The sequence below is a fragment of the Sminthopsis crassicaudata genome, chromosome 1 (assembly GCF_048593235.1).
Source record: "Sminthopsis crassicaudata isolate SCR6 chromosome 1, ASM4859323v1, whole genome shotgun sequence".
Classification (NCBI taxonomy): domain Eukaryota; kingdom Metazoa; phylum Chordata; class Mammalia; order Dasyuromorphia; family Dasyuridae; genus Sminthopsis; species Sminthopsis crassicaudata.
Window position 1 is genome coordinate 543,716,302 of NC_133617.1, and position 12,032 is coordinate 543,728,333.

Here is a 12,032-nt window from a genome sequence, read left to right on the forward strand (position 1 = left end):
AGGGTGCCAATGATATCATGGGATAATGAACTTATGCTTGAATTGGATGTAAATGAGGCAGAATTGTTTAAAGTCCTTGGTCCCATTTTTCCCAAGCCATCAAAGTTTAATGGCAAGACAAAAGTCAAGACAAGTGGATGGTCTTGTAATATTCAATACTTGATGAAACTTATGGTGGTCTATAACTTCTGCTTCTGCTACCTTCATGGCTATTAGAACAAATTGGCATTTTATCCTAAAGGCAATAGGAAGCCATTGGAAAGTTTTATGGTCTTGAGGAAAAGCACTGACAGCAGTGTATAGGATAGACTGAAGTGAGATATTTGAAACAGGGAAACCCTCAAGGCCATTGGAATACTAATTGACAAAAAGTCAGTGAATTCTTTTGTAAAAATATAGTTGTGAACAGAAAACAGCAGTGAGGTGATCAGAGATCTGAGAAGTCTGTCAACTGAGTGGATAAGTGAAGTGAGGGAAAAAATCAGAATCCACTATCACAAACCTGAGTGGCTGAAGGTACCAGAACTAGAACCAGACATATTACTATAATAATTTAAATGGAAACGACCACAAAAAGGCAACTAAACAAATTAATGCAATGACCAATTTGATCCTAGTGAACAGATGCTTTAAAAAAATCACATTGGGAGAGAGATGGGGGAATATGGGTGCAGAATATTGCATATGCTATCTGTGGTTTCTCCATTAGTCAGTTTTGCTTAATAATGTGTTGTTGTTACTGTTGTTGTTATAAGGGGAAAAGAAGCAAGAACACATAGAGAAGTTAATCTTTGGTATAGTTTTTAAGTAAGTAAAGTGCTAAGTGTGTTTGATTACATTCATCATAATTCTAAGGAAACTAGAAGCATAAAATGCTATATTTTGTGCTTTCTTAGATTCTTGGAAATGTTTACTAGAAAAAAAACCCATCAAGATTATTCACTTACAGAATTATTCTTTGAATTTTACCTTTTAAATGATATGACCATTTTGACTTGGAGATCAGTGAGATGCTATTAATCACTCCTAAGCAGAGGCTTGCTTAAAACACAATAATGCAAAAAAGGTTTTTTGGAGAATATTTAAAATGATTAATGGTCATGTCTTAATCAAAAAAAAGTTGTTTTTGGAAGAACCATTTATCCTCTAATATGTTTATTAAATTTATACTAGTAATACATAGGTTTCTTTCACTTAGTATCTCAGGAGTGCTAAAAGTACACATAACTATTACATGTAGCAAAAAAAATTATATTAATAAAAAATTATCTTATTCAAAGTAATCAGTGATTCAAACTTGACTTTTCAATTAAATTCACTTGCAAGGTTTTAGTAAGCAAATTAATTGAGTTTGTTAATTTTTATACTACATTTGATATGGAGAAAAATATATAATACATACATTATATATATGACATATAAATGTTTCTTTCTAGGTATTGATGAATCTGAGGATCATCTGTGTGGAAATGGAATGTGCAAAAACACAGTTGGATCCCATAACTGTCTCTGCTACCCAGGGTTTGAACTTACTCATAATAATGAATATCTGGGTAAGTGCTGAAATCTAAACATTTTCTCTTTCCAATTCTTTCAATTGTCAAATGATAAACTTAACAAAAAATGAAATTAAGATAAAAATGAAATTATAAAAGTTTTTATATTATATAACTATTGTGTTTAGATCAATGACAACCAATCAACAAACCTTTATAAAAGGCTCCTGTATGCTAGGCACTATGCTAAACTTTGGGGATAACAAAATAAAGACAAAAACAGTATATGCCTTCAAGAAATTTAAATTTAATGGGGGAGACAACATGCAAAAAGTTGTATACAAAGCAAACTATATACAGGATAAATAGGGAATAATTAAGAGAAGAGTAATTATAATGATAATTTTGTTATAGGGTATAGATAACAAAATGATTGAACCACTCTCTTCTGTCAAGTAGGCAATAAATTAAATGAAATAAACTTTCGAAATTACTATTTTATCAACAATCAATTCAGTCAAAACAGTAGATCATAAGATCATAAAATTAGATTTGGAAGGAACCTCAGAATGAGTCTTATACATTTTACAGATTTTACAGATTACTCATTTTACAGATGAGGAAACTGAGGCCCAAGGAAATTAAGTGACTTGCTCAAGATTGCACAGGTAGGGTCAGAGATGCAATTTGGACTCAGTTCCTTCTTTCATGTCTTTTTTCATTCTCTATCCATTTATTCCTCTACATACAGTTGCAATCCTTTTATACAATTGGAGTCAAAGAATACTTTTTCACTATTTCTAATTATTTAAGGAAATTAGTATCCAAAAAAATTCAAAGTACTGAATACTTAAGAAATTTTGTGTACAGTTGGGAAGAACTTTGGTCCCTATACTTGAATCAGTGAACACTTTATGTCAAGCATAGTATAAGGCAATAGTATTTTTTGTCTAGTGGATTTATTTTTAAGACACATTGCTTTATGAATCATATTGGAAAGAAAAATCAGAAAAAAAACTGAAAAACCATGAGATACACAAAAAACCCAGAAAATGAGGTGAATATACCATGTGATGAATTACATTCAGTCTCCTTAGTTCTTTTACTGGAAGTAGATGGCAATTACTGTTCAAAGACTATTAGGATTGCTTTGGATCACTGAACTACTAAGAACAAGTTTTTCATAGTTGAACCCAACACATTCTTACTGTTATTGTGTACAATGTATTCCTGGTTTTTATTTTGCTCAGCATCAGTTCATGTATATCTTTTCAGGCCTTTCTAAAACCAGCTTGTCATCATTTTTTACAGAACAATAATATTCCATTACCTTCATATACCACAATTTGTTAAGCCATTCCCTGATTGATGGACCTCTATTCAGTTTCTAGTTCTTTGCTACCACAAACAGAGCTGCTACAAACATTTATGCACATCTAGGTCCTTTTCTGTCCTTTGTGATTTCCTTGGGTTACAGATCCAGTAATGGCACTGCTAGCTCAAAGAGTATGCACACTTTGATAGCCCTTTGGGCATAGTTCCAGATTACTCTCCAGAATGATTAGATCCTTTCACAACTCCACCAACAATGTGCGTACCATTTTTGCTGTATCAGTCTTCCCATATCCCCTCCAACATTTATCATTATCTTTTCCTGTCATCTTTGCCAATACAAGAGGTATGAGATGGTACCTTAGAGAAATTTCTATTTCTCTAATCTATAGATTTAGAGCATTTTTTCATATAACTATGCATGACTTTAATTTTATTATCTGAAAATTGTCCCTAAATTTTGACCAGATAATCAATTTAAGAATGACTTATATCCTTTTAAATTTAACATAGTTTTTAATATATTTTGGAAATGAGACCTTTATCAGAAACATTGGCTGTCAAGATTTTTCCCAGTATTGAACTTCCCTTTTAATCTTGTTTTTGTTGGTTTTGTTTGTGCAAAACCTTTTTAATTTAATGTAATCACAGTTGTCTACTTTGCCTTTCATAATGTTCTCTAGTTCTTCTTTGGTCATAAATACCTCCCTTTTCCAAAGATCTGATAGATAAATTATCCCTTATTCTCCTAATTTGTTTATGGTATCCTTTATGCCCAAATCTCATACCCATTTTGATCCTTATTTTGGTATGGGGTGTGAGATGTAGTTCTATGCCAAGTTTCTGACATTATTTTCCAATTTCCCCAGCAATTTTTGTCAAATTATTTTAGAAGCTAGAGTTTGAGAGTTTATCAAATACTAAATTCTACAGGCCTTGATTATTGTGTTATGTGGATCTAATCTATTACACTGATTCACTACTACTATTTCTTAGCCAATACCAAATGATTTTGATGACTGCTTCTTTGAAATATAATTTTATATTTGGTCATACTAAACCACTATCATTTATATTTTTTCATTAATTCTATTCTTTATCTTTTGTTCTTCCAGATGAATTTTATTATTTTTTCTATTTCTATAAAACAATTTTTGGCAGTTTGATTGGTATAGCACTGAAAAAATAGACCAATTTATTTAGAACAGTCATTTTTATTATATATCCTTGGACTTACCCAAGAGCAACTGATACTTTTCCAATTGTTTAGATCTGACTTTATTTGTGTGAGAAGTGTTTTGTGATTGTGTTCATATAGTTCTTGGATTTGTCTTGAAAGGCAGGTAGATCCCCAACTATTTTATTGTATCTACAATAATTTTAAATGGAATTTCTCTTTCTATATCTAGCTAATGTGATTTGCCAATAATACAGAGAAATGCTGATGATTTGTGTGGGTGTATTTTATATCCTGAAACTTTGCTAACGCTATTGTTTCTAGTAGTTTTCTTGATGATTTCCTAAGATACTCTTAAGTATATTTCATTATATCATCTCCAAAGAGTGACAGTTTTATTTTCTTATTGCCTAATCTAATTCTTTTAATTTTTTTTCTTTTATTATTGCTAAAGTCTACATTTCTAGTACAATGTTGAATAATAGTGGTAATAATGAACATCCTTCTTTTACCTCTGATATTACTGGGAATACATCCAGCTTCTGTCCATTCCATATAATGCTTGCTTATTATTTTATTTTATTACATTAATTTTATATTTATATTCACACACACACATATATATATATAATATAATTTTATTTTATTATTATTTATATTATATTATTTTAAGGAAAGTTCCCTTTATTCCTATACTTTCTAGTGTTTTTAGTAGGAATAGGTGCTGTATTTTGTTATAAGCTTTTTCTGCATCTATTGAGATTATCTTATTATTTCTATTTGTTTTGTTATTGATAATGGCCAATTATGGTAATAGTTTTCCTGATATTGAACCAGTGCTGCAATCTTGGTGCAAATCTCGCTTAATCATGCTGTATTATTCTACTGATAAATTGCTATAACTTATTTGCTAATATTTTATTTAATATTTTGCATCAATATTCATTAGTGAGATTAGTGTAATTTTCTTTCTCTGTTTTGGCTCTTCCTAATTTATGGTGTCAGTACCATATTTGTGTCATAGAAAGAATCTGTCAATATTATTTATTTCCCAAAATAGTTTATATATATTCATCTGGCCTTGAAGATGTTTTCTTAGGGAGTTCATTAATTTTCAATCAATTTTCTTTTTCTAAAATGGGAACATTAGTAATTTATTTCTTCTTCTGTCAATATGGTTAATTTATATTTTTGTAAATATTCATCCACTTAGATTTTCAGACTTGCTTCAATGCAGTTAGAAAATAATTCCTAATTATTGTCTTAACTTCTTTGTCTTTAGTGGTATATTTATTTTTTGATTTTTGATGCAGGTGTTTTTTTTTTCTTTACCTTTTCTAATCACATTAACCAAAGTTTTATCTATTTTGTTGGGCTTTTTTCATAAAACCATATAAAATAAAATTCATAATATTCATAAAATTCAATAATTTTCTTAGTTCCAATTTTATTAATCTCGCCTTTTGAGTTTTAGAATTTCTAATTTGGTATTTAATTAGGGGTTTTAATTTGTTCTTTTTCTAGCTTTTTTAGTTGCATGCCCAATCCATTGATCTACTCTTTATTTTATTCCTGTAGCTATTTAGAGACATAAAACCTCCCCTATGATCTACTTTGGCTGCATCCCATAAGTTTTGGTATGATGTCTCATTATTGTTATTCTCTTGGATGAAATTATGGGTTGTTTTTGTGATTTGCTTTTTGACCCATTCATTTAGTATCTTTATTATTTTGTTGTTTATGGTATTTTGTCAAGATGTGCTTTCCTTCCTTATCTCTTTTAATAAGATCTATTTTTATTTTTGCTTTATCTGAGATCAGAATTGACACCCCTGTTTTTTTTTTACGTCAGTTGAAGCATAATAAATTATTTTCCTGCTTTTTACTTTTACTTTGTATGTATCTCTGTGTTAAATGTGTTTCTTGTAAACAATATATTGTAAGATTGTTTTTTAAAATCCATTCTGCTATTCAATTCAATTCCATGGGAGAGTTCATCACATTACTTTCACAGTAATGATTATCAGCTCTGTATTTCCCTTCATCCTATTTTTTTCTCTTTTCACCCTGTCCCTAGTGTTGTTTTTTTTTTTTTTTTACCCATCCCACCTACTACCTTATCTTCTTACCATCCCTTACCCCTTCTCTTACCTTTTTGCTTAGTGTTTCTGCCATCCCTTCAATCCTGCCCCTACCTTTTCTTCTATATCCTCTTTTTATAGGGTTAGAGAAATTTTTATACCCAACTGAATGATATAAGTTATTCCCTCTTAGAGCCACAACTGATGAGATCAAGCTTCAGACATTGCTCAGATCCCCTCTCCCTTTTTCCTCTGTTGAAATAGATCATTTGCACCTTTTTATTTGAACTAATTGTCCCATTATATCTCCCCTTTCCTCTTTTTCCAGTGCAGATATTTTTTCCATCCTCTAATGTCTTTTTCTTTAATGCCATCACATCAGAGTTCTTTCACAACCACACTCTCAAATGCTTCCCTTTGTCTACCCCAGTGACAGTTCTCAAAAGTTATAGATATTGTTTTTCCATCTAGGGATATAAACAATTTAACCTTTAAATAATATATATTTCTCCCTATTTGCCTTTTTACTTTTCTCTTGAGTCCTGTGTTTGTAGATTAAAATTTCTGTTTAGTTCTGGGTTTGTTTTTTTTTTTAAATAAAAATGATTAAAAATCTCTTACTTCACTGAAGCTCCATTGTCTCCCCTGAAAGATGATGCTGAGTCTTACTGAACAGTTAATTCTTAGGTGTAAGCCTATATTTCTTTATCTTCAAGAATATGGTATTCTAGGCCCGTCAATCCTTTATTGGAGAAGCTGCCAAATCTTGGGTAATCCTGATTGTTGTTTCTTGACATTTGAATTGCCTTTGGTCTGGTAGCTTGCAGTATTTTTTCCTTCAGATTGTAGTTTTGGAATTTCACAATAATATTCTTTGTGATCAATGGATTCTTTCAATGAGTGTTCTTCCCTCTGTTTCTAGAATATTATGGCAGTTTTCCTTAATGATCTCTTGAAGAATGTTATCTAGGCTCTTTGTTAGTCATGGCCTTTCAGGTAGGCCAATAATTTTTAAACTATCTCTTCTGGATCCATTTTCCAGTTCAGCTGTTTTACCAATTAGCATTTCATATTTTCTTCCATTTTTAAAAATTCCTTTTAGTTTGACTATTCTTGCTGTCTTACAGAGACATTAGCTTTCATTTGCTCTGTTATAGTTTTTAAAGAGTTTTCTTCAGTTAATTTTTCTCCTTTTCAAAGATCTTGACTCTCTCATGCATATCTCTCATTTCTTTTCTCATTTTTTCTTCTACCTCTCTTATTTGCCTTTTAAAGTTTTTTTATGAGCACTTTCAAGAAGCCTCTTTGGGTTTGAGACCAATTCATATCATGCTTTAAGATTTCTTCTATGGACAGTTCTTAACTAAGTTGATGTTTTGGTCTGCCCAGTCACTATAGTGGCTTTCTGTGGTCAACATTCTTTTCTGTTTCTTTCTCATTTTCTTTACTTGTCCTTTGGCATTTCCTCCTTTTTTTTTTTTTTTTTTTTTTTTACTTTTAAGGTGAAGCTCTGCTCCTATGGTAAAGTTGTCCCAAGTTTCCTGTGCAGCTCTGAGCCTTGACTTTGAGCACAGGGGCACCTTGTGTTTGCAGGGGGTAGCTTTGCCTGCTCTGTTCAGGAAACAGCCTGGTTTTCCAGTGTTTGCCTTCTAAGCTGGTACTGAGGGCTGCACCATTGATTTTCTCTTCTACTTAGTTAGTCCTGAGCGTCTTAGTTAATGATTTGCTGTGTGTGATAAAGACCCTTTCACCAGCTTTCCCACAGTCTATATGAGCTGGTTTAAACACCTTTTTCATCCCAGTGAGACTGACCTTTCTTGAAGTTTTTCCATTCTATCTTGAGTTGGAGAGCGGTTTTATTCTCTCAGACTCTGTTCAGAGGCTTGGTTTCATATGGTTTTTTAGGTAAACTGGAGAGCTCAAGCAGCTTCTTGGCTTTACTGTGGAAGTGGGCAGTAGTATTTTTTGATCTCATTTGGGCCCATTTTTTTTTCATTTTTAGAAATGATTATTCCCCCAAGAGCTTTTACTTGCATGGATTAATCCATCATATTAACCACCTTAGAAAATGAAAGCATTTTGATATTTTTATTTTTGGGTCAATATTTCTAATTAATTTTGTATTCAAATAACAGTATTCTCTTTTCTTCTTACCATCATCCCAATTGAAAGAAAAAGATACAAAACACTTGCAACAAATATGTATAAGTAAGCAAAACACATTATAGTATCTCTCCATGTCCATTTTGGTATTTTTATGAAAATAATTCCTTGGAGGGCCTTGGGTATCACTCGGATTCCCCAGATCATGTTTTGAGAATTGTTGATAGAAAAGAAAGAGTTCTGGTTGTGGAATTAGAAGATCTGAGTTCAAATTATGCCGCAGAAACTTATTAGTTAATGTGATTTTTAAGCTCTCTGGGCCCCAGTTTCTACATTATAATCTCTCTAGTCCTTAATTTCTTCATCTGTTAAGTACCTTCCAGCTTTATATCTGTAATCCTTTAATTCATTTCTGTTTGATTTTGAAATACAGGCTGCCATTATGTTTTAAAATTTAGTATGTCCCTTAATTGTTTTGTTTTTGCCCCTCCCCCACAAAACCAATTGTATTAGTAGTGGTTAATGGCTCTAAGCTATATCATTATTAAAAAAAAATGTTGAAAAGTTTTCATTTATAATAAAAAATAAATTTAAAAACACTTTTATGTAAATTAATGAGTATTTCAGCTTTCTTGTACTTTCCAAAGATTTTCAGAGTAAGCCCTTTGTCACCATTACATCATTTGTCTTAGTATATGCTCCTTTTTGTGATATTCAGATTAAATTGAGATTATTATTGATTCTCTAACTTCTGCTCACTACTGTGCTAGAAAATGTAACCTGGGATAAGGTAAATGGAGGACTTACTTCTCCCTTTATTTCTCTCTATTCTTAGTTGTTCTTTTACTTGTTATATTCCTTTTTCTGTACCTTTTTAAAAAAATTACATGTTAACAAATGCTTAAAGAGTAATTTATTCAACTATCACCAGGTGGTCCATGAATTATATAATTTCTGATATCCTTATTATGATCGGGTGCATTTCTAATAACAATATACTTTTAAAAAATTGCTGATCTGGCACTCACTCTCATCTTTGATGGAAAGCGGAACATGTTAATAGTCTTTCCAGATCTATTGTGAATTTAGCAAATCTATAAATTCCATATATAATCCAAAATATTCTATGTGGTACTGATTGTTTTTTATATAGCTAGAGTTCCTTACCAGAGTAAAGGTTAGTAATTTGTTTTACTGTACATCCAATCGGAAATAGAGTAGTGAAATTTTCATTTTAGAGTGTCAAATTAAAATTTTACACCTCTCTTTCCCCCACTAAAAATAAGATTTATTAGAGAATGAAGGATTCCTTCTTAAGCTTCTGATGCCGGAAACCAACACTTGCTTTCCTAACTGTAAAATTTTAAGTTGCACTCATTTTAATGAATATGTTAGATGTACTATGGCATATATTTCAAATGTCTAAATAATTATCCCTAAAAGTTTTTTGCCCCTAAGAGTTAATTATTCATAAAAGTTATTATATTCTGCTTTCTTACAGATATAGATGAGTGCAGTTCACTTTTTGGACAGGTGTGTAGAAATGGACAATACTTTAATGAAATCAATTCTTTCAAGTGTTTGTGTAATGAAGGATATGAACTTACTCCTGATGGAAAAAATTGTATTAGTAAGTATTCACTAGAAAAATCCTTCACTTAAAATAAAGAAAATGTCTTTTAAAAAAATGATTCAGAATATATACATATGTGTGTGTCTCTGTGTGTGTGTGTATGTTAGTAGAATTTTTATTTAAACCAATAATTTGACAATTGAAAGTACAGAATATTGAAGCTACCCTCTTTCCATGAAATGATAAAGTAAGCTAATAAAAGAATCCTAAGATCAAGCATGAAATTTGCTATCTATATGCCAAGAGTTTTTTTTAACTTAAATGACTAATTTGCTATAAATCTATTAGTATCTTTTTGCAATATCTGTAATATATTTAAAAATCTTTTTCTGCCTCTTTCTCTCTTTCTCTCTCTCCCTGTGTTCCTCTTTCCCTCTCTCCTCCCTCAAGATACTAATGGATATGTAACCTTTCTGGGCTCTTGTTCTCCCGGTGCCTGTCAGAACCCGGAAGGATCATTTCGATGCATCTGTCCTCCAGATTATGAAGTAAAAAGTGAAAATTCCATTGGTAAGGCCAACTTTTTTTCTGATTCTCTCATCAGTTCTAAGACTAAATGGTATGCACTACAAAGGATATAGGCTAAAAATCAAAGCAATGGAAATTTTTAGCTTCAAAGAATAGTGGTGGCATGCATCATCCTTGCATCCAGTAAAATCTCTTAAACTTTCAGGGAAATTTGTATATAGTCTGACTAGAATAAAGATCACAAAGTTCAAACCATCTCTTATTACTACCTTAAGGGGGCTATAGGGTGAGTTCAGGGAACATTAGTACCTCTGGTCTAAGGGTTGCCAAGCCCTTTTTCAGCACTGCTTTCCATCTTTTGTGTCCATCTAATTCACTCAACTCTTAACCTGTATCTTCAAAAAGATGCAGAATGTGCAGAGGCCATATCATAGTAACCTGTTTCAGCTAACAGGTTAAAACTAATTGAGGGTAATTGAGGAGTTTCAAATCCTTTAATGAGTTAAGAGGTATCTATTCCAAGCATGTGAAAACTTACCCTGGCTGAATGGACATGAGAATAATTTGTTCCAATAACCATGAAGGCAGCTGCAGGAGGCTCTGTCGAGTATTAAACTTGGTTAGACATCAAAGATACCAAGCTCATCCACTGCATCCTGAGACATCACCAGTCATCTTGATTTCCCTTGTCACTGGACTTTGGCTCTGGAAGAGAGTGAGGCCAATTTGTACAACTATGTCTCAAATAAATACTTATGTGTAAATCAAGAGACATCATCTATATCATTTTACACTTCTTACCTATTTCATAATGATGTGATAAGCAAATGACAAAACAACACACTTGAATACACTGTGAATTGTAGCACAATCATGCACACAGGTGACTCAGGCCATAGGATCATCTTCTCACTGAACTGAAGCAGCAGTGATATCTGGTAGCCTTCTGGTCATCTGACCTGTCTTTTTTGAAGGACAATACTACATGATTCCTGGAATGAGGAAGCAACTAGAAAAGGTGCCATAAAATTTGTCTTCTATACCTAAGCAACCCAGGTTTGCTTTATACCTTGGCAGGCAGGATCTAGATCTTCCTGTGGTCAAAACACACAAAAATGCATGAAAACTTTTTTCAAAGACAATTACACTCACTGTTGGTACATGGAATGTGTGCACACATATGGACAATATAAAATCCAATATATCTGAAAGACAAATTCTCTCTTGTGAGAGAATTCAGTGGATATTGCATCCAAATTGTAGGTCAAAGTGAAATAAGGCTGACAAAAGCTAACATACTTAAACTAGAGCTGAAGACACATTGTTTTGAAGATGGATTTTTGAAGACAAAATATCAACAAGCTTTGTTGATTATTGAATCATTGTTGATGTTGATTAAATCAAATGTTGATCATTAAAAGAACATCCTAAAGCTGACATTAGAATTTTCATTCAAAACGAATCTAATCAAGAAGCTTGTATGCCAACCAAAAAACCCACTTTCTCAGTCATCAAAGTAGTGAAGCAGGGGTGTGTACTTGCTCTTATGCTTTTCTACATGATATTTTCAGCAATGTTGTCCTACATGCCTTCAATGAGGATGAAAATGGCATCAAGATCAGCTACTGCATTGGCCATGAATTATTTAATTTGAAAAGGGACAGTTGGTACATTATTTCTAGATGATTTTGCATGCAATATAGCCTCTGAAACTGAGATACAACAAAAACGTGGACCAGTTC

General features: G+C 32.0%; 1 protein-coding gene and 1 long non-coding RNA gene across 2 annotated transcripts in view; one reads left to right on the forward strand and one right to left on the reverse strand.

Annotated features, from left to right (window-relative positions):
• Positions 1 to 10,855, reverse strand: part of LOC141550865 (uncharacterized) — a 49,975-nt gene extending 39,120 nt beyond the window's left edge. The window contains exon 1 of the long non-coding RNA XR_012484691.1: positions 10,829 to 10,855. This is a non-coding gene — a long non-coding RNA (uncharacterized LOC141550865). The remainder of the gene's footprint in view (positions 1 to 10,828) is intronic.
• Positions 1 to 12,032, forward strand: part of LOC141550862 (fibrillin-2-like) — a 120,424-nt gene that overhangs the window by 49,752 nt on the left and 58,640 nt on the right. The window contains 3 exon segments of the mRNA XM_074281944.1: positions 1,437 to 1,553; positions 9,691 to 9,819; positions 10,213 to 10,332. Coding sequence (XP_074138045.1) covers positions 1,437 to 1,553; positions 9,691 to 9,819; positions 10,213 to 10,332 — 366 coding nt within the window.